General features: G+C 41.2%; 2 protein-coding genes across 3 annotated transcripts; one reads left to right on the top strand and one right to left on the bottom strand.

The window, feature by feature from the left end:
• Window positions 1–257: 257 nt before the first annotated feature.
• TDP2 (tyrosyl-DNA phosphodiesterase 2) lies at window positions 258–5931 on the bottom strand. The gene is made up of 7 exons (XM_051612054.1): window positions 5692–5931; window positions 5481–5602; window positions 3340–3507; window positions 2879–2970; window positions 2285–2403; window positions 1733–1903; window positions 258–906 (listed from the first exon to the last, which is right to left on the bottom strand). Exons 1-7 carry the CDS (start codon window positions 5929–5931, stop codon window positions 625–627), a joined length of 1194 nt encoding a protein of 397 aa, XP_051468014.1. The 3' UTR covers window positions 258–624.
• A 74-nt stretch (window positions 5932–6005) lies between these two features.
• On the top strand, window positions 6006–12049 carry ACOT13 (acyl-CoA thioesterase 13). 2 transcript variants are annotated; one of them, XM_051611762.1, is made up of 4 exons: window positions 6006–6131; window positions 9011–9195; window positions 11331–11458; window positions 11652–12049. In XM_051611762.1, the coding sequence occupies exons 1-4, from the start codon at window positions 6051–6053 to the stop codon at window positions 11666–11668; spliced, it is 411 nt and encodes a 136-aa protein (XP_051467722.1). In that variant the 5' UTR covers window positions 6006–6050; the 3' UTR covers window positions 11669–12049. The 2 variants fall into 2 exon arrangements, with proteins under 2 accessions (XP_051467722.1, XP_051467721.1); XM_051611761.1 differs by having other exon boundaries at window positions 11331–12049.
• The last annotated feature ends 6603 nt before the right edge of the window (window positions 12050–18652 follow it).

Here is an 18652-nt window from a genome sequence, read left to right as displayed (position 1 = left end):
CTGCCTATGTCCTTTTCTTGTTGAATAGAAGGCATATCGTTCTTAAACCTGTACAATATTAGTTTAGTTCTTGTTTAAGAAACCTTTATTCTGTGAGAATCTAGTAGTTCTTTCCTCAGCTCCTATACTGCCTTGCTTAAAGGCATACATAGGTACAGCACAAACTCCAGAAACTAATACAAATCACCCTACAAAAGACAAAGTTGCAAAGGATGGCGGAAATTATTACAAAAGAAACAAAGCAGGTATAATAAAAGTATTCTTAAAATTAAAAAGCAGCTTTTATTACGAGATTATAATACATACCAAAAATAAAAGTGTATTTTAAGACATTGAACACGATTATGAATTGTATTTACATGTTTTTCTTCCTGTTTTTAAAACTATATTTTGAGTATTTGCATACTTTGTTAAAAATAAGTATTTTAAAATGTGATTCCAGAACAGATGCATACAATAAGGAAGAGGCAACCATGGCTTGAAATGAAGCTCTTCCAGCATAAGTCAAGAGCAGGGAATGCATTAGGGTTGAAAATTTAAATATGTCCTTCTTATAGTGAGAGGGTAACATTTTTTTAAAAGAACAGATCACCTAAAAACTAACAATGCAAGCCTTTTTTTTTTTTATAATATCACATCAAAGTTACACAGAAGACCCCAGTGATCACTAGGGAATCTGCCACAGTCTAGTTTTTCCAATCCAATTAAGTCCATCTTTCGTGGAATAATATGTCCCTCGCCTGCTGCTGGCCGAAAGTAAATGCGGTCAAACCTCATCTTGCACTTGTACCCTGCATCCAGGTTGGTATTGGAGTGGGTGTCCCAAGTGTAGCGGCAGTGTTGAGGTTTACCCAAAAACTCCCAAATATCCATGATGTTGTTAGGTAAGTTACCTAGTTTAGTAACCTGAAAGCAGAAGTGGGAAAAAAATCTGTAAGATGCTGAATTCACAAATTTTACTGTCAAAACCCACAACTGGGTTGTCACAGTATCACTCTTTTTCTGCAGAACGTGGGTTCCTAAAAACACAGATACTGCAGATATTTCTTAATTGTGGTACTTCTCAGGATGCTTGAAAGCATGACCAAGTAGTACTTTCTAAATCCAAAACGTGTTACAAAATAAACATTCGGCTGTGAAAGTTTGAGGTATGGCAGTCAACAGTGTTCTCTGAAACAATGTCATTCCAGTTCACTGCAATGAAACTTCACAACAGGGAAAGATGAAATACTGACCTTCAAGTAATAACGCACAATTTTCACTTTTAATATCAACAGCCAAAAATAACTTCTGATTTTGAATGTCTGTGTGATGGGGAATTAATTTTAAACTCCCAAGATGTATTTCTCCAGAGCACCCTCTTCTTCCATTGATTCTTCAAGTATTAATTCTCTGAGAATCGGAGAGTTGAGCACATAAAGACCAGGTTCTCAACATGAGAAGGTGCATTTTGAGTCAAAACTTCATTGACTATCCCTGCATCTTCTCAATTATAAATACTGGCAATAAAGCATTTGGGGGGTGGCCTTTCATACACATCACCTCAGCTATAACAACACCTCAGCACAGCAATGCCACAGCTTCTACTCACTCACCCTTCCGCTTTTTAAGACTAACTGCTGCATATCTTTTTATGCCTAAGCAGGTAATTTCTCATAAGGACAAAAGAAAAGCATGAGAAGATTTTGTCAGAATATCTTCTCAAAATAACAAGTTGCTTATTTCTATCTACCTCACTGTCTCTCAGGTTTGTATCCCCTCCAAATATAACAGTGGTGGACTCAGACTCCTTCTGCATTTTGTTGAAGACCGTTCGCAGTTGCTTCACACGCTCCTTAGTGTGATTTTTAGTGCTCTCCAGATGAGAGGTCATAAGGCAGAGTGCATTACCAGATATGCTCACCTGTGCATGAAACACAAGCAATGTTACTATCCACACCATGATAAGAAGTTCAAAGAAAAATCTAATCACAAAGTAAACTACTGAATGACAGAGCTCTGGTTAATATTAGTTTTACATTGAAGAAAAGTGGCTTGTATGAAGATAACAGGCTTTTAATTTTGTTTTCAGAGGTTATGAGACTTGAAAGCCAGGTATAGCCATTAACTTGCACAAAAGCTTTAAGTTGGCTCGTACCAAATGCTACCAGGTTTGTATGGTTGGAAAACAAGTTTTTCTGCTGTTTGAGACTGTCATGGAGTAAAGCCTGTCCAGCCCTTCCTGGCATTTTTTTGTTTGAGGGCAGAAACACAGCTGTTTTAGAGTACATAATGACTCACTCACATGTACAACCAAAAGGTTTCTCATCATGGAGGTTGTTGGAAAAGGTATTATCTCATATTTCAGTAGCTTCACTCTTGTTTTCTTTAACATTATGGCAGTGAAATAGCCATCTGTGTTACCTGAAGTGGAACAGAGAAAGAAATGGTCAAATACACCTTCCACCATGCCATAAAGAAGTTAAGGTTCCGAAAGAGACCTTTTAACCACGATTTGGGAGCATCATGTTGATTTGGAAGATGTAAAAAATCATTAGTTAAAAGTTTCGTAATAATGCTGAGAATTTTTCAGATTCTTTTAAATGCAAATATTTAAGAAATTACTTATCTATCTATGGCACTTCTTCAGCTACCCTTGCTATCAGTCTTCAAAATGCAGAAAAAAAAAATACATGCAAGCCACCATGCAAGCAAGCTTTTCACATGCCTAATTTGTGTCAAAACTATATCCTAATATCAAAACAAGTAAAGTAATTTAAGTGCTCCCATCTTCACTTTACTCTTTTCATTCCTACAGGCAGTGATTTTGGCAAGGGAAAGTAAAACCAAAGTTACTTTTTCTGGTATCTGTCTTGAGAGATTGAGGGTTATTTCTTACCTGGAATAATATCGTAAATGCCTGATGTCGCCTGCAGGAGATGGAAATGGGGTGGGATGACTTCTTGTAAAAACACGACATCTGGACTGTATCTGAAATTGAGATAATGGAGAGTGTGACAAATAAGTTTCTTGCTAGTTTAGCCTTTTCTCCTGTACAGGTTGGAAGCATGAAGTATGCTTTTGATATATGACAGCAACTGAACAACACTGTTCATTATAATAAAGCTTTTTAAAATAGCGATCACAAAATACTTAGCTTTTGGGATCTGCATAGGTACACACCTCTTCCAACCAGTATATCAGCTTTCATTTAGCTATTTTGGATTGAAAAGCGGTCGTATTGTTGCATCTAATGTTAAGATAATTTTGGCATGAAGATTTCTAAATATCTAAACGAAGAAGCTTGCTTTTTCCTTTAAAGCTGGGTAGATGACAAGACAAATATGAAGCTATACTTACAATGTTAGGTAAGAGCAGACTCCTTTAGCTCGTTCTCTTAGATTTCTTAGATCCAGCCCATCAATGTTCCAGGTTAACAGTGAGAAGCTGCTGTCATCTTCTTGTTGCCTTGAGTCTGCACTATTGCCACTTGCATTACTAGTAGTTGCATCTGCTGTGAGGTCAATACTAAAGACAGAATTTACTTGTCTATCAACATGCATAATACTGTTCTTCCTGCAATTACTCCCCTATCTTCTAAAGGAAAATGTTTTAGACCCATCTTAGAGAGGCCACCTAAAACTTTCCCAACAAATAAGTTAGTATGTACTGATCTCAACATAATTTAAAAGCACTAGAATTGAAACATACAGACCTCTGTCATACAGAGCCTTAGTACACAGATGAAGTTTTTTCTCCCTCCTTATAGACACAAGATAACATTTACCATTCTGATTTAAGTTTATCATACAACAACCAATGTAATTGAAGGCACTTGAGTAATTCAACTCTTTCCCCATGCTTCAGGCAGGCTGTGTATATCAATTTTTCAAACACTTTCCACCATATTAGAAACAAAGAACTGCAGCCAGGACTTGCTTTTAAGTGCCCATCTGAGATGCTTTCAATTGCTGACCCCCCCTCCAGAGCAGTATCTGTGCAGTCTTCCTCTGTGACAAATTCAGAGTCCTTTTCTTTTGGAACATACACCCCAAATGCCTTCTCAAAAACACAGGCCCTGTCTACCCTGTTGATCTGATAAAGGCTGAACAACACTGTCAAAGTTTGATTGCCCAAAGTTTGACTGCCCAGTCTAAAAAAATGTCTGGGAATGAGAGAACCAAACCTCTACCTGTTAACACATGGTGGTGTTGGGTTTGGCTGGGACAGACTTATTCTCTTCATAGCAGCTCATATGGTGCTGTGTTTTGACTTGTGACCAAAACAGTGTTGATATCACAGTGTTAGCTGTTGTGAGTAGTGCTAACACCACACCAAGGCCCTCTCTGCTTTTCCTACTACCTTGCCAGCAAGTGGGCTGGGAGCAGGCAGGAGGCTGGGAGCCGACACAGGCAGGAGAGCCGACCCTAACTGGATATCCCCTTGTGCTGGTTTTGTCTGGTGGGTTTTTTGGTAGCGGGGAAAGGGCCACAGGGGTGGCTCCAGTAAGAAGCTGAGAAGCTTGAAGGAGCTGGGAATGTTTAGTCTGAGGAAGAGGAGGCTGAGGGGAGACCTCATCAGTCTCTACAACTACCTGAAAGGTCATTGTAGAGAAGTTGGTGCTGGTCTCTTTTCACAAGTAATTAGCGACAGAACAAGAGGGAATGGCTTCAAGCTGCAACAGGGCAGGTTTGGACTGGACATTAGGAAAAATTTTAGACACTGATTGACACTGGAATAGGCTGCCCATGGAGGTGGCTGAGTCACCATTCCTGGATGTGGTGTTGGTGGACATGGTTTAGGGGAGAACTTTGTAGAGTAGGGATGATGGTTGGACTTGGTGATCCCAAGGGTTTTTTCCAACCTGAATAGTTCTATGATTCTATGAAAAAAAAAATAGGTATGCTGTTATGAAATAGAGCTTATGAATAACTACGAAGATCACAAGAACTCTTCTATATAACATGCAGGTTTGTAATAAATAAATCTACAGGGAAAAAAAACCTATATAAATACACACGTATCTAGTATATTACATACATGTACAGTTTCCGCATATACAAATGTGTGTGTGTGCACAATAAAGTCTACATTTGTATTCCTGTACCAGACTATACCATGAAAAACAAAATTACTGTATCCCTTCTCCAAAAGGCTCACTATCCACTAGCCCAGAGGAAGGTGGCTCAAGCATCCACAGCGGGAACGCACAGCCTGCAAGCCTGGCAGCCTCGCAAGAGGAGCAGCCTTGGGAAGCAAAGAGAACTAGAATGGAACCATACAGGTGAGGAAGAGAAAGGACTCGCCTCCCATCTCAGCAGAGCTCCCAAGTCGGGCGGGGGAAGGGCCGCTACGACCCCGAGGGCGGCTCTCCCGGCAGCGGATGCCCCGCACCTGCCGGCCCTCTGGGATATACGGAGAGGGGGGAGGCAGCGCTCCCCCGACCCCCGCCCCGCCGAGCCGGGCGCCCCGATCCACCCCCTCCCCCGGGGCTCACCCACCAGCTCCCGGTCTCCGCGCCGGCCGGCGGCACCCCGCACGCTGCCTTCTTCTCCTCCTCCTCCATCCCCGCGCCCTCCGCCTCCTTCTCCAGCGGCGGATCGATATAGGCGTTCAGTGCCCTCTGGAACACAAGAGGCAGGCAGCAGGGAGCGAAACGTGCCGCCGAGGCCGGGGCAGCCCCGCGCCCCCGCCCTGCAGCCCGGGAGGTACCTCCACCTGCCAGTCGTTGCCGCTCAAGAAGCTGCGCGCCGTGGCCGCGTCGCTGCGGGTGATGCCGATGAACTCGGAGCACAGCACCTTCCTCCGCTTGGCGAGGTGGAACTCCTCCTCCTCCTCCTCCTCCTCCTGCCCCACCTGCGGCGACTGCCCTACCTGCGGCGACTGCCCCACCTGCGGGCACCGCCCGTCCTCGCCCTCCTCCTCCCGCCGCCCCTCCGCCGCCGCCTCCATGGCTTCGCTGCGGGGCGCTGCGGGCGGAAGGCGGGGAGAAGCCCCGCCCGCTGGGGTTGCCGTTCCGGGGCGCGGGAGAGCGGGCGGGCGGGACGCCGGCGGCAGGGCGGGCAGGCAGCATGGGATTCACCTTGGAGAGCCTGCGGGAGGCTATGAAGTACATGGTGGAGTCGCAGGGCTTCGACCGGGTGCTCCGCAAGGTAGGGGCGGGAGAGGGGCGGGAGAGGGGCGTGCGGGAGGGCCCTGGGCAGCCCGGCGGTGCGGGCCTGCCGTGGCTCTGCCCGGCTGCCGGAGCTCCCAGCGAGGGGGGCTGTGTGGCCGTGATGGGAACACGGGGTGGAAAAAACAGTCGTTCAATAGCGCTTTTAACATGCTGAAGCTGCCTTCCAGAACCTCTCTGAAGACGAGGATTTTGTGGAAGAACCTTCCATGAGTTATTTAGTAACTAGTATTCTTCCCTTCTGCCTGTGACTAAGGTAACTTTCAGGACTGCTAATTATTAAATAAATTGCTACTTTTCTCTGTTTAAAAATTAAAAAAAAAAACCTCGTTTTAGCCTCTCAAACATCACCTTTCAGCAGACTGAATGGACAGGCACCTCAGAGCTCTGTGAGGTTCGACACAAGACCTAGTATAAAGAAGTGTGTTTGGCTGGTGTGGCTCAACTGTAATGCTATGTTATCATCAAAAAGTTGAAATTAAGTGACTGTGTTGCCTTAAATTTTGTAGTGTGCAGTAGTGTAGCAGATGTGCTCTTGAGCTTCTGTGGAGCGTGGTCCTGTAAGGCAGTTTCAGTGTTCTCATTAAATTCCACAACACTAGAATTCACCATTTAATTTCTACTTATCTGTGTAAGTGTGACATGGAGCGAGGTAGTAAATACAACTAAGAAAACCAACTATGTCAAAATTTGTATTGTTTTGCATTATAGAGAAGCAGATGTAATCTCAGAAGCAGTGCTTTCCTTGACAGCACCATGATCCAATACATTTAATAGAAACCTATTTGCAAAACAACACTTACTGTCTTGTTTCCTCAAGACATTTTGGACTTTTATATAAAGCTTTAAGAAACTCATTTCTTTATAAAGAGTCCGGTTAGTTCTTAGGCACCTGTTCACTGTGATAGCTGTACTCTCTTTTACCTTTAAATCCTACCAAGTGGAGAGCAAATGCAATATTTCAGAGCATAAAGGTAACTGGCTGGAAGCGAGCCTTGGGAGACAGACTCCTTACCTTGCTCTGGAATGTTTTTAGGTTTTTTCTGCATTCTCCTTCTAGGGTGATGATGCCATCAACATAATCATAATAACAATAAAATATGGTTTTGTTTGAATTTTAAGTATCTGCTGCTTTTCTGGGAGATACCTGAACGTTTCTTACCATAACTAAATATGACTCAAGATTTTTCCTTTTCTGGAGAATACAGATTTTTAGCCTGAAACCTTTCGGCTCCAGCATCAGACTTAGGTTCTGGTTTCATTCCAGTGTGGTATCTACATAGATGGTGGGTGTTAAAGCCCTTTCTCCAAAGAAGTAGTGCATCACAGTAGTGACTGGAAGCCAAAGCAGCCTAGTGCTCCCTGAGGCAGGCGTGTCTGTTGGAGGACGGGCACAGAAGGGCTGTGAGAAGTGCAAACCAGCAGGCCTGGCTGTGTAAGACCTGGGAAGTGTTCAAATACTGAACTATTTTTGTCAAGGAGAGCAGGCAGCTAGTGCCAGATCAGAGCAATGACAAATGAAAGTTGATGTTTTCCTTGCCTCGTGGATGGATCCGGAACACTCCTTGACTGGCACTGGAAAGCCATCTGCTCCCGGTGTCAACTTTCAGTGAAGTCCTCATTAGAAATTCTGTCAGAAACTTAGGCCTCTGGTCAGTGCAGCTATTTCTGTATTAGGACAATGCCTCAGTGAGTGCCCCTCCGCTTAATTCCAGTTTTTCCCATTAGTAGATGGACTGTGTACTACATTATCTGTCTTAGTATCATTTCACTGCAAAATTTGGATTAACTTTAGCCTGTCAGAAAGGGGCACTGGCTGAAACTGAGCTTTTACACTGCATTATGAATAAGGAATAGTGAAACTGGGAATATTTCATTCTTAATTCCTTTTAAGATTAGAAAGATTCAACTCAACTCAGCTGATACAGTATGAAAACATGGAAGCTTAAAAAAAAAAACAAAACAACTTTGTAAAAACCCCAGAATATTAGTAGGATTTGTCATAAATATGCTCATGTTTCATTTGTGACAGTGTAAAAGTACTTTGAAGTCTTAGTTATAAATATGCTGAACTTAACCCAGTTGTGCATCTGCTTTCAAATTTTGAATGTATTTCAGATTTTTAACAAAGTGCTACTAACTGAAGAAACTATAAAGAAGATTTTGAAATACTGAATTGCAGTAACATCTTGGTCTGAAAAATCCAGCTTCTTCTGTTGGTTAAAGGGGGAAGCGTGGTATCATACGTGTACTGTAATTTTAACACCTATGGGCTGGAATAAAAGTGTATATGCAAGTCATGGTGCTGTACTACAGTGTGGTACAGCCTTGGATACTTCTACCCAAGAGTGTGAATTTTAGTTCAGGGAGGCCATCTGCATTAGCATTTCCAGTGCTTATTTCAAATCCTGATTTTTACAGGGGTTGCTTTAGTATGATGATTAATGAGTTACTGTCAGTCCCATTTCCATTTTGTGAGCTAACATTCGCCTTCACAGCTATGGTACACACAGAGCAGTTTTGTGTTCCCTCTAATCTGCTTTTCAGTCACAGATTAAAGCAAAAGGAAAATTGAAGAAGAATGTTGCAATTCCTGAGAGCACAGCAAGTATTGAAGTTTTGTTAAGCTGTCAGTTTAAGTACTTATCTGCATTAGAAATACAAATTTTTCTAAGGCAACAATCCTCTGCTCAAAAATTATGGAAGTACCTAATGTGACAGTTGAATTACTATGTTTTCCCTTTCTTAATTTGTCTCAGGAGTCCTAAATTAAACAAGATTTACTTAGTTTGATTCAGGGCAGCATTGGGTGTTGGTACTGTTGTCAGAAAGCTTTTTATTCCTTTTTTGGTTATACAGATGAAACTTGTTTCTGCAACTCCTGGAAAAATTGTTTGTGAAATGAAAGTAGAGGAGGAGCATACAAACAGAGGTGGCACATTACACGGAGGTCTGACAGCCACACTTGTGGATGTGGTGTCAACAGCAGCCTTGCTGTACACAGAAAGAGCATTGCCTGGGGTCAGTGTGGACATGAACATCACGTAGGTATCATCCACCATGTGTACCAGAACATACTAACTTTTCTTCTCCTGAAATGTTACTGACTCCATTGTATGTCATTTCTGTGCTGCAGTGCTCAAAAAAGGTGGGTTTTTTTCAGAAGTCTTGTATTGATAAACTGGGGGGGGGGGTGGGGGTGGTCTGTGTGGGGGAATATTGCCATTTGGTTGCAAAATTTGAGTTGGACTTTCCTTTATTGGTTATACACATTTAAGAGATGGTACCCATTCATTCATAGAATGTAAAGGGATCTTAATAGGTGATAAATTTTAGTCTTACAAAATGGCTGAACTTCTGTCTCCAATTGTCAGCATATGTTAGAGTGTGTCCTCAAAACACCAAAATCCAGGGTGAGCAGCTTTCTGTAAACCCTCTTTTATTATTAGTCTGTGAAATGTTAAATCAGGAAAAATATGAAAGCAGGAAAAATATTAAAGCAGGAAACAGTTTAGCTCTGTTGTGTGCTCATATAGAGGGTGAATTACAGATTGAATCACAATTTCTCACTGGAAGAAGATTCCTGTGTGCTAGGTCATTTTAAAGGTAGTTTTATATTGAGAATAGTTCTTTCTGTACTGCAAATTTAAAGCACAGTGTCTTGAAGAAAACCCAAGTTATTCTCAAACCTTTGATCGTGCTTTTATAGCTTGTCAGCTTTGCTTTATTACTTTTAATTAGGAGATTATGACTGGAACTGAAGTAATTCTACTTGGAATAACTAACACAGAGCATTAAAAATATTGGAAAAGTGACCCCTCATTAAAACTGCAACACTGTCTTATACATAGAAAAAAAAAAAAGCTTTAGAAGTGTGTTGGCAGTCATCTGTATTAAGTTCCCTCCTTTCCCCCCCAGCACCCTCTGAATTCTCCACTGAGCAGGTGGGACTGGAGCATCTACTTAAGCTTTATACTGCCACTGTGATGACCAGAAAATTACTGGAAATGAAAACCTGGAATTCTCCTATATTATGTTTTTTCCCCTGCAGTGGTATAACAAGAGGACAATACCTCAATATTTTACAGTATTAAGTATGTCTACCCCATTACACAAGGGCTAAAATCTTACAGAAGTGCTCTATCTGGAGGTGATCCAAAATGATTGAGTAGCATAACCTTTAGGAAATGTCTGAAGTAATATTAATAGCTTTGTTTAACCCAGACTGCTGCTTCCATTGAACAAGTTATATTGAATATCAAATATTGCTATAATAGAACTTTTTCCTTTTTTGGGAAGGAGATTTTTAAAGGGCTGTCACAAGGAAGCAGTTTCAGTAACGGAAAGAACAGGGAATCAGAGAAACTTTTTTGTTTTTTTAATCACAAGAGACTCAGCAGCAGACTGAGAATGAAACAAGACTGAAATCCTTTCCTCAGGAGACTAATGGGGCTTGTGCTACATCAGTATTAGGTGTGACTGACATACTTTTCACATGGTGTCATGTGTAAAAATGGACTGGTTGATGAACTTTATGTCAGTAAGATTTATACTCAGCAATTATACATTCTCCAACATTTGAACATTGTTCCCTTACCACAGATCATGGCTGCATCATGTTCCTCCTAATTCTTTCCAGCAATTTTATGAGGGATTTTCTTCCTATTCCCTGCAGAGTGTGTTTTAAAAGCACATACTCCTTCTCATGTAAATAAATGGAAAGAGTTCTCTATTTAATGGAAATGAGTTAAATCTGAGACATTTGAAGGCCTCCCAGATTTCCATGCTCTTACCAGGGTATGGGAAGCAGTTAACCTATGCTTAGGTTCCATACAGAAATGACCTTCTGGAGACTTCATGACAGAGACATTTTGCAGTGGAACTAGCCAGACTGGTTTAGAAAGCCTGCAAGGAGCCAGAAGTGATTGGAGTAGGACTTGAAGCTGAACTTTTAACTGAGATCTTTGATACCCAAGTGTTTCTGTCCCTAAGTGGAACAGAACTTGGTTCCTTAGAACTTGGGGACTTTTGAGAAATGGGGATTTGCAAGCAGGCAGTTAGAATACGTCTGTATTACCCACTTCTGCTAATTCCCCTCACGAGAGTCTAAAATGCAGGCATATTTCTGGATTTGTGCTCTGTACAGCCTCTTACCTGTTCATTTTGTTCTTCATTGAAGATACACTTCTGCTGCTAAGATTGGAGAAGATGTACTGATTACAGCTGAGATTTTGAAGCAAGGAAGAAATATTGCATTTGCCAGCGTGGATTTAACAAATAAGGCAACAGGAAAGTTAATTGCACAAGGTAGACATACAAAGTATCTAGGAAATTAATATAAGTAATTTAAAAAATAATAAAGTTGGACTTAGGAATCTCATACAGAATGATTTCTTCATTTATGTAATAAGATAGCATCTGCACAAAGTTGTGATAGTCTATATAAAGTGAATTAGTTTCACTCCCATAATAAACGAACAAATTTCTTAATTACCACCAGAGTTGCTACAAGCCTAAAATCAGTGCCTATTTGGGGATGAACAACAGAGTGTGATACCATGGGGATGCATCTGACCTTTTTTGGTGAAGACAGCAGGAGGACCAGAGCCTTTGGGCTAGCCATATGGCTTATCAGTATGACTTTTCTAAGAGATCTCAGTTTTCTTTGCCTGTGGTGGTGGTGTGTGACAAAGCAACCCTGTCTTCACAGCTATCACAGTCACATTCTAGCAACGCTATATATGCTTATAAACTAAGCTACTTGTTCTGTAAGATGGTAGTAGAGTTCCTATAACACAGTGTGAAACTGGTTTGAAAGTGTAAAGTAGGTTAATACAGAATGTTGTTTATTGATGCTGTAATAAATTCAAAAGTATTCAATAAAGCTTTCTGAAACTACCTTTCCATAGATTATGTAATGGTTTTGTAATCTGTTTGCACTGTGTAAAAGCTTGCCAGCATGGAGTGGTTGAGAGGGGGTATGGTGGAACCCTTGTACACAAACTCACCTGGTGTACCATCATCTCCCAGGGATTCTTGAATGTGAAAATGCTGCTCCATCATCAGGGCCTTTCAATTCTACCTACCTAAAGTCCTAGTTGTATTTGCTTAAAAATCATCAGCTGAGAGTTGGAGATGTATCAAAATAAACTTGGTGAGCTTTTCATCAGGCTAAGGCTGTGGATTGTCTGCAGGTTTAATTTGGTAGTTAAGCTGCTGTTCATCAGCTGAAGACTTGTCTCCTCATGCACTGTCATGGACAGGTTTAACTGCTTTCTTGATGACACACAATGCTTGGCAAGGTCATCACACTATAATAAAAACAGTGATGCTACATACACAGTGCAAGTTTACATAAACCACGGCCTTTGTTTTTCTTCTCTAGTAGATTTGAAAAAGTTTCTCTATGGGACATCATTCTTTTTGTCATGGAAATGGACTCATTGTCTTTAGTGATTTGAACTTTATGATGAAATGTACAGTTAAGGTGTTTTTTGTGCATTTCCAATCATTTAAGTGATCTGTTCATGTAGACTGGTTATCAATATGAAGTTGAACAAGTTCCTAATGTATCAGAAATGCTTCCAAAATTACTTTCAAGCAAGTGATATAGCTGGTAGCTTATTCTTCAGTGGAAATTCTCTAAAAAAATACCTACAGTGTGCTGAGGCTATTGGCATGTATTTTTGCTGGAAGTTTAGAACATTTTGTTCATGGTACGTATGTTCTTGGCAAAAGCTTTTTCTCTGAGGCTCTCTTACAAGCGTACATGGCTTACATGCCTGTGGCTAGTTGAATTTCTAATAGTAGCATCCCCTTCAGCGGTACAGTCATAATGATTTTTTTCCCCGGTACTTGCACTTATGCTGAGAATCATCCCCAAAGCCCATTTATAGCAATACTATGCTTTGCAAAAGCTGCCGTGTGAAAGCATTTATCCTTGTGTAACTGTCCACTGCAACTTACCGTGACTTCCCTCAATCAAAGCTGGCTGCCTCAGGAACCCACCACAGTAAAGTGGTCTCATTCTATCACTGAGCATTCATCATATCTACATAATTACAACTGAGAAGTGTCCAGGCAAATTAATAATGGCAAACTTCCAACCCGGAAACTACAGTATCATCCCTGTTCCCATTTGAGCCTGGCAAGACCTGTTGCAGGCTGAGAGGGAAAGAGAAAAAAACCAGACCCCTTCCTTAAGAAATAAGTGAATTCACTTATCCTTTGTAACAGACTTCTCAACACAGTATTTTACTGCTGCCTCGTTAATAAGAGGGCAGCATTAATATTCAGGACAGTTATTTTAGAAGCAGTTCATTAAACTCATTATTTTAAGACAACCCTGTCATCCCTCCACCAGCAACAGCATGCTGACCTCATAATTTATTTCACAACTTAACTTCAGCTCAGAGATTATCTTAGAAGGAATTATAAACTTGTTTAGCTTTGGGAGGAAACTGTCAAACATCAGACTTGATATTTGGAAATGTTATTTACTGATTTCACCCTAACCTACTGAAAAATCTGTATCTTGCCTTAGCCGAGTCCAAAAGGAAGTAACAAAATGAGTCACTGTAGTAAGGACAAATGGCCCATGGTTCCACCTGGCATCAAAACAGAGCTCCTGTGGGGTTGACCTAGTTCCATCACTGCAGATTCAGGCATAATTCCCTTGCAAACAAGTGAGTTAAGTCTTATTAGTGTGCCAGATTTGGTACCAAATAGTTGACAAACATCTGTAAGCTCCGTATCTTAACAGCTGAAAATCAAACTATCCCTCTCATACTGTGCTGGTTGTTTGCGGTTTTTTTTAAACATACCAAACACCCACACCATACTCTTGGATGTCTAGGGGTCTGGCCATGTGGAAAGCCACACTTTTCACATCAAAGTATGTGACACAAGATGGAACAGCTTGTCTCTACCAGTCAAAGGAACTTGCAGCTTTCCACTTCATGCAATATATTGGTCAGCCAAGCATTTTGTGCTGGTGTCGCATCACTAGCATTGCACAAATGCATTCAGGCTGACACGACAACCAGGTATGCACACCATAACTGAATTGCAGATCCCTTGAGAAAATGAGGAATCAGAACAGAAGCCCACTGGTGTTTAAAATCAAGAGTCCAGATTAATCAGGGCACACACCGATCTCAGATGAAGGTACTGTGATGAGGGATTTAGTCATTAAGGATTCCAGCTCTTGGGAAGAAGCAACTTGTGAGGGACAAACAGGGAGGAAAGGGAAGGTAAGAAAGGCATCTTCCAGGTTGAGCCACCTGTCACGGGTCTCATGGCTGAGCTGCTTCACCTAGGTTACTCTGCCAGTCTGATCATGAGCTAGTTAGTTGACAATTCTCACACTGGCAAGCATTACCACCTAGAGGGGATGGGGGGCAGGGAGAACAGGCTGTTAAGTAACTGTTCTGAACAGCAGTTCAATTCTGCTCAGCTTCATTGATTGGCTCTGAGCCACTGCCAGGGCATACAAGAATTTCCAACTGCGTTTTATCACTGACCATTTTAGAATTCTCTATCTGCAGAAACCATTTAGCCAGTAGAAAGAAACCTCAAACCCTCTCTTCATTCATGGGAATGAAGAAAAAAGCTCTCATTCCTATTTTATTACTGAAGGAGTCCAAGGACAACACAATGACAGTTATTACCTTTGTGATTGTGTAATGCATTCACTGAATGCCTGCTGTTACCAGATCTGGTCCTAAGCTGCCATGGTTGTAGGACACTGGAGCATATACAGGTCTTGCCTAAACCACAACAAATTACCTGCAAGCACTAATCAAACAAGACACATAGGTTATTGTCCAGAAAAGACAAACCAAAAAAACCAACAAACTGCCTTTGTCCACCAGAAGAGTACCCATGGCTGAAAGATTCTGGATCCTTCACTTCTTGTGCTTAAAAGCAGTAGGTGCTTGAATAGTTTTTCAAGACCGCAGAAAAGCAGCTTGCAGAGTGGGTGCTCTAGCATACAGTAATTGTGCTCAAATTAAGTGACCTTTCCATACGTAAATCCTTTCCAAGCAGAAGTAGGTCACAGATATCTTCAGCCCTAAAAAGCATTTCAGTCACTCATGCAAAAGAGAAATTACACTCATCACTTAGCTTGCTTCAGTTAACCTGTGGAGCTGATGCATCCCTTCACAGCACCAGTGTTGTACAGTCAACCTTGGGAACTCCCAGCTGTGGTACCCCAAATCTTTTCAAGCTGTGCCAACTACTGGAGGTGGAACTGCAGCTTCCTCATTATTCACCTCTACTCCACCACAAGAAAGATTTAAACACCAAGCTAATACAAAGCATCCAGCCCCTATGAGATACAGCAGGGAAAGAGCTAAGGGGACCTCCAGTTGTAGTGTGACAGGAGGCTCTCAAGGCCTGAACCTTGTAACTCAGTGATGCTGACCTGCATTGAAGTGGAAATAACCTAACGGGTATGGAAGACTCCTACCAGCTGAGGCTTTGTCTGGCACCACCAGCATGGCATCAAGGAGTTCAGATGCAAAGGCCACAGAAACTTATTTTGTTTGCTAATAATCATAGAATGGTTTGAATTGGAAAGGACCCTAAAGATCATCTAGTTCCAACTAGATGAGCAGGGACACCTCCCACTAGACCAGGTTGCTCAGAGTCCCATTCAACCAACCCTTGAACACTTCTGGGGAGGGGGCATCCACAGCTTCCCTGGGCAACCTGGGCAAGTGCTTCATCACCCTCACACTAAAAAAATTCTTAATGCCTAACCTTAAATCTACCTTCTTCCAGTTAAAATATTCCCCCTTGTTCTGTAATACCAATACACAAGTAACACTGGCCTTTTGGTTTGGGAAAGAGTGTTTTTTATGTAAAGATGACTAAAATGAAAATGTAGATTTGTTCCACAAAAGGAATTCTAGAATGAACACCCCTCAGGCTAGTACCATCCCTCAAACATGCATGCTAAACTTTTTTCCTGTTGTAAAACACTACTAAACCCCTTTTATCTCATTATTTCATTCCAGAAAGCTGTTCCAGAATCTGTAGCCTTATACAGCTTCTGAATTTGCTGCTGCAGTAAATGCAAAATAAAAAATGGGAGCAGCTTTTCCCAGCTAACAGAAGAAAAATAATGATTCAGTAAACTTGTACCACACATCTATCTGCTTAGTGGATATAAATGTAGTCCAGTAATTCTGGACTCCAACACCTTTCATGCTAGTGCCAGGAACCTTGATGTAATCTTAATCTCATAGCAGTCCATTAGAATAATCTCACATCTAAGGAGCAAAATACCCTTAAGTGCCCATTGTCACTGTTCAACCCCCAAGATCCAGATGTTATGCAGTTGCATTCATTAACTGCAAGTAATCTAATGACTCAGCAGATGACAAGTGCAAGAAAAAGGCAATGGTCTCCTGGGAGCAAACCAGAAAGGGGCAGTGAAAGACATTTGTAGACCTCACAGAGTATGTGCAAGAAGCAGGACTTTATGGCACTTTTATTAGGTTTTAAAGTAATTTTAAAACGAATCCATTATGCCTTATCATGTCAACAAAGATGGTCACTCACAAGGACCAGAGGACCTACTGTAGTGAACAGATCCTCTGCTTTTGTATTTTTTAACTGCAGATCAAGTTAGTCTTTCAGAGACTTATTATTACGTCTAGCAAATTGAAACTGACAAAATTAGTGTCTTTCCACTCACTTTTGCTTCTAACAGGCTTATTTTTTGCTATGCAAAAAAATAATCTTGCTGCAAGACCTCAGTAGCTTCATCTAAAGCTTTCAGTGCTCAAAGAGTAGTTCCAGTTTCAGTAACTATTTCTTCTTTAAGAAAAACACTGAATAAGCTCAGTGTTTCTAGTCCCTGACAAATCACTTAATATGGCCATTTTATTGTAATGAACTATCTTTCAAGAAGCATTGTATGCTTTAAGACACATGTAACAAAGGGCATCGACTCCAAATTAGCTACAGGCCTATTATGTTTGGGCAATGCTCATCCAAGCCATTCTGTCCACCTTTACGCATTTTTTATAATGTGTGCAGCTGAAGAAGCTTGAAAAGTGAAGAGAAACAATATACAGCCATGTACAGGCTGCGACACTTAAGAAGTTTCTTCTTGTCATCTGGGAAGCACCTGACAAGCTTCCATTTGCTAGACACTTCTACGAGATGCAAGAGATTTAACAGGCCTCTGTCTACCTCATTTTGCTGCCTCCACATTTATCCCTGCTTCATTTGTACTTGACAAGTTTGCATGAAAAATCCTCAAGCAATAGCCTGGTAAAACTGCCATACTCGGGTGAGTTGACTGTACTTTGATTCTTGGTATCAGCATGCACAAAGGAGGCACACAAGCAGCTGACAGCAGGTAGCAATCAAAATTCATCTTGTCAGGGAGGCCTTTGTTTTTTACACATAGCTCCACTGAACAAACTAAGTTTACAGTAGCAAACTGTGCTTTGCAAACACCAGTGGAGACAAAACCTACACCTTGAAGGTAAGCAAGCCTTCCCAAAAGTCACACAGCTGATACAAAGATCTTGAAACCAAGTCCTACATACTGTCAACTGCCTTTCACTTAAACACATTTTGCTGAAGAATATTTTGAGATTGAACTAGAAGCTTCAATGAAAAAGAGTGGGACAACTCCCAGTTTAATTTCCTCCCTCAAAAGTCACCCTGCTGAAGTGGAGAAAGATAAACCTTTCAAAGGCATCAAATGATTTAAGAACTCTCATACACTCCCTGTGATTCTCATGCTCTGAAGCCTGTTGAACTCCCTAGTATTTTTTTCCACAACTTACATAATGCAGATGGCTATAAATTCCACCTGATAGCACAGCAAAACCATAGCATTTGTTAGCTGGGCAGAATAGAGCACATTTAAAAATACTATGTTCTCCCAAGGAAGCACAGTATTACTCTGGGATCACTGCCACGAAGAAAAAACGAGTAGCCTGTGCATCTTACATACCCCATTCAGAACTTAAAAGGTGATTAAACTGAACACATTGTTCTCTGTAACGCAGAGAATGAAAGCCAGGGACCATGCCAATGCTGACACTTAAAATGCACTGTACATAGCCACTGAGGCCAACATGTCAGACTGTCAAGAATGAAGAAAAACAATTTGCTTTGCTAACCAAGGTAACTACAGCCATACTCTCACTGCTGTGAGATGATATCCAAAATGACAAATTAAGAAGAAAACAGAGATTGCACTTGCAAATCAAAATCCAAACACATAGAAATTGAACTTTCAGGACAAAGCCTTTCTCAAGCTTTGAGCAGACGCTTGGTATTGTGTCTTACATGTTATTCAAAGAATGGGCAATTAAAGCTGGGAAATTTTAGGTATGGTGGTTACTAAATATTCTAGAAAGTCTCTGCATTCTGTAGAGCAGCATTTTCAACATTTTTCTTTGTCACTTAAGGCATTCATTAGCTGCATTCATGCAGCTCAGGTGGTGTTCTTCTAGGATGCTCCAGTTTAAC

Source organism: Apus apus, chromosome 2 (assembly GCF_020740795.1).
Source record: "Apus apus isolate bApuApu2 chromosome 2, bApuApu2.pri.cur, whole genome shotgun sequence".
In the NCBI taxonomy this organism is placed as follows: Eukaryota; Metazoa; Chordata; class Aves; order Apodiformes; family Apodidae; genus Apus; species Apus apus.
Note: the sequence above shows the minus strand (reverse complement) of the source record. Positions and strands in the feature narration are given on the sequence as shown.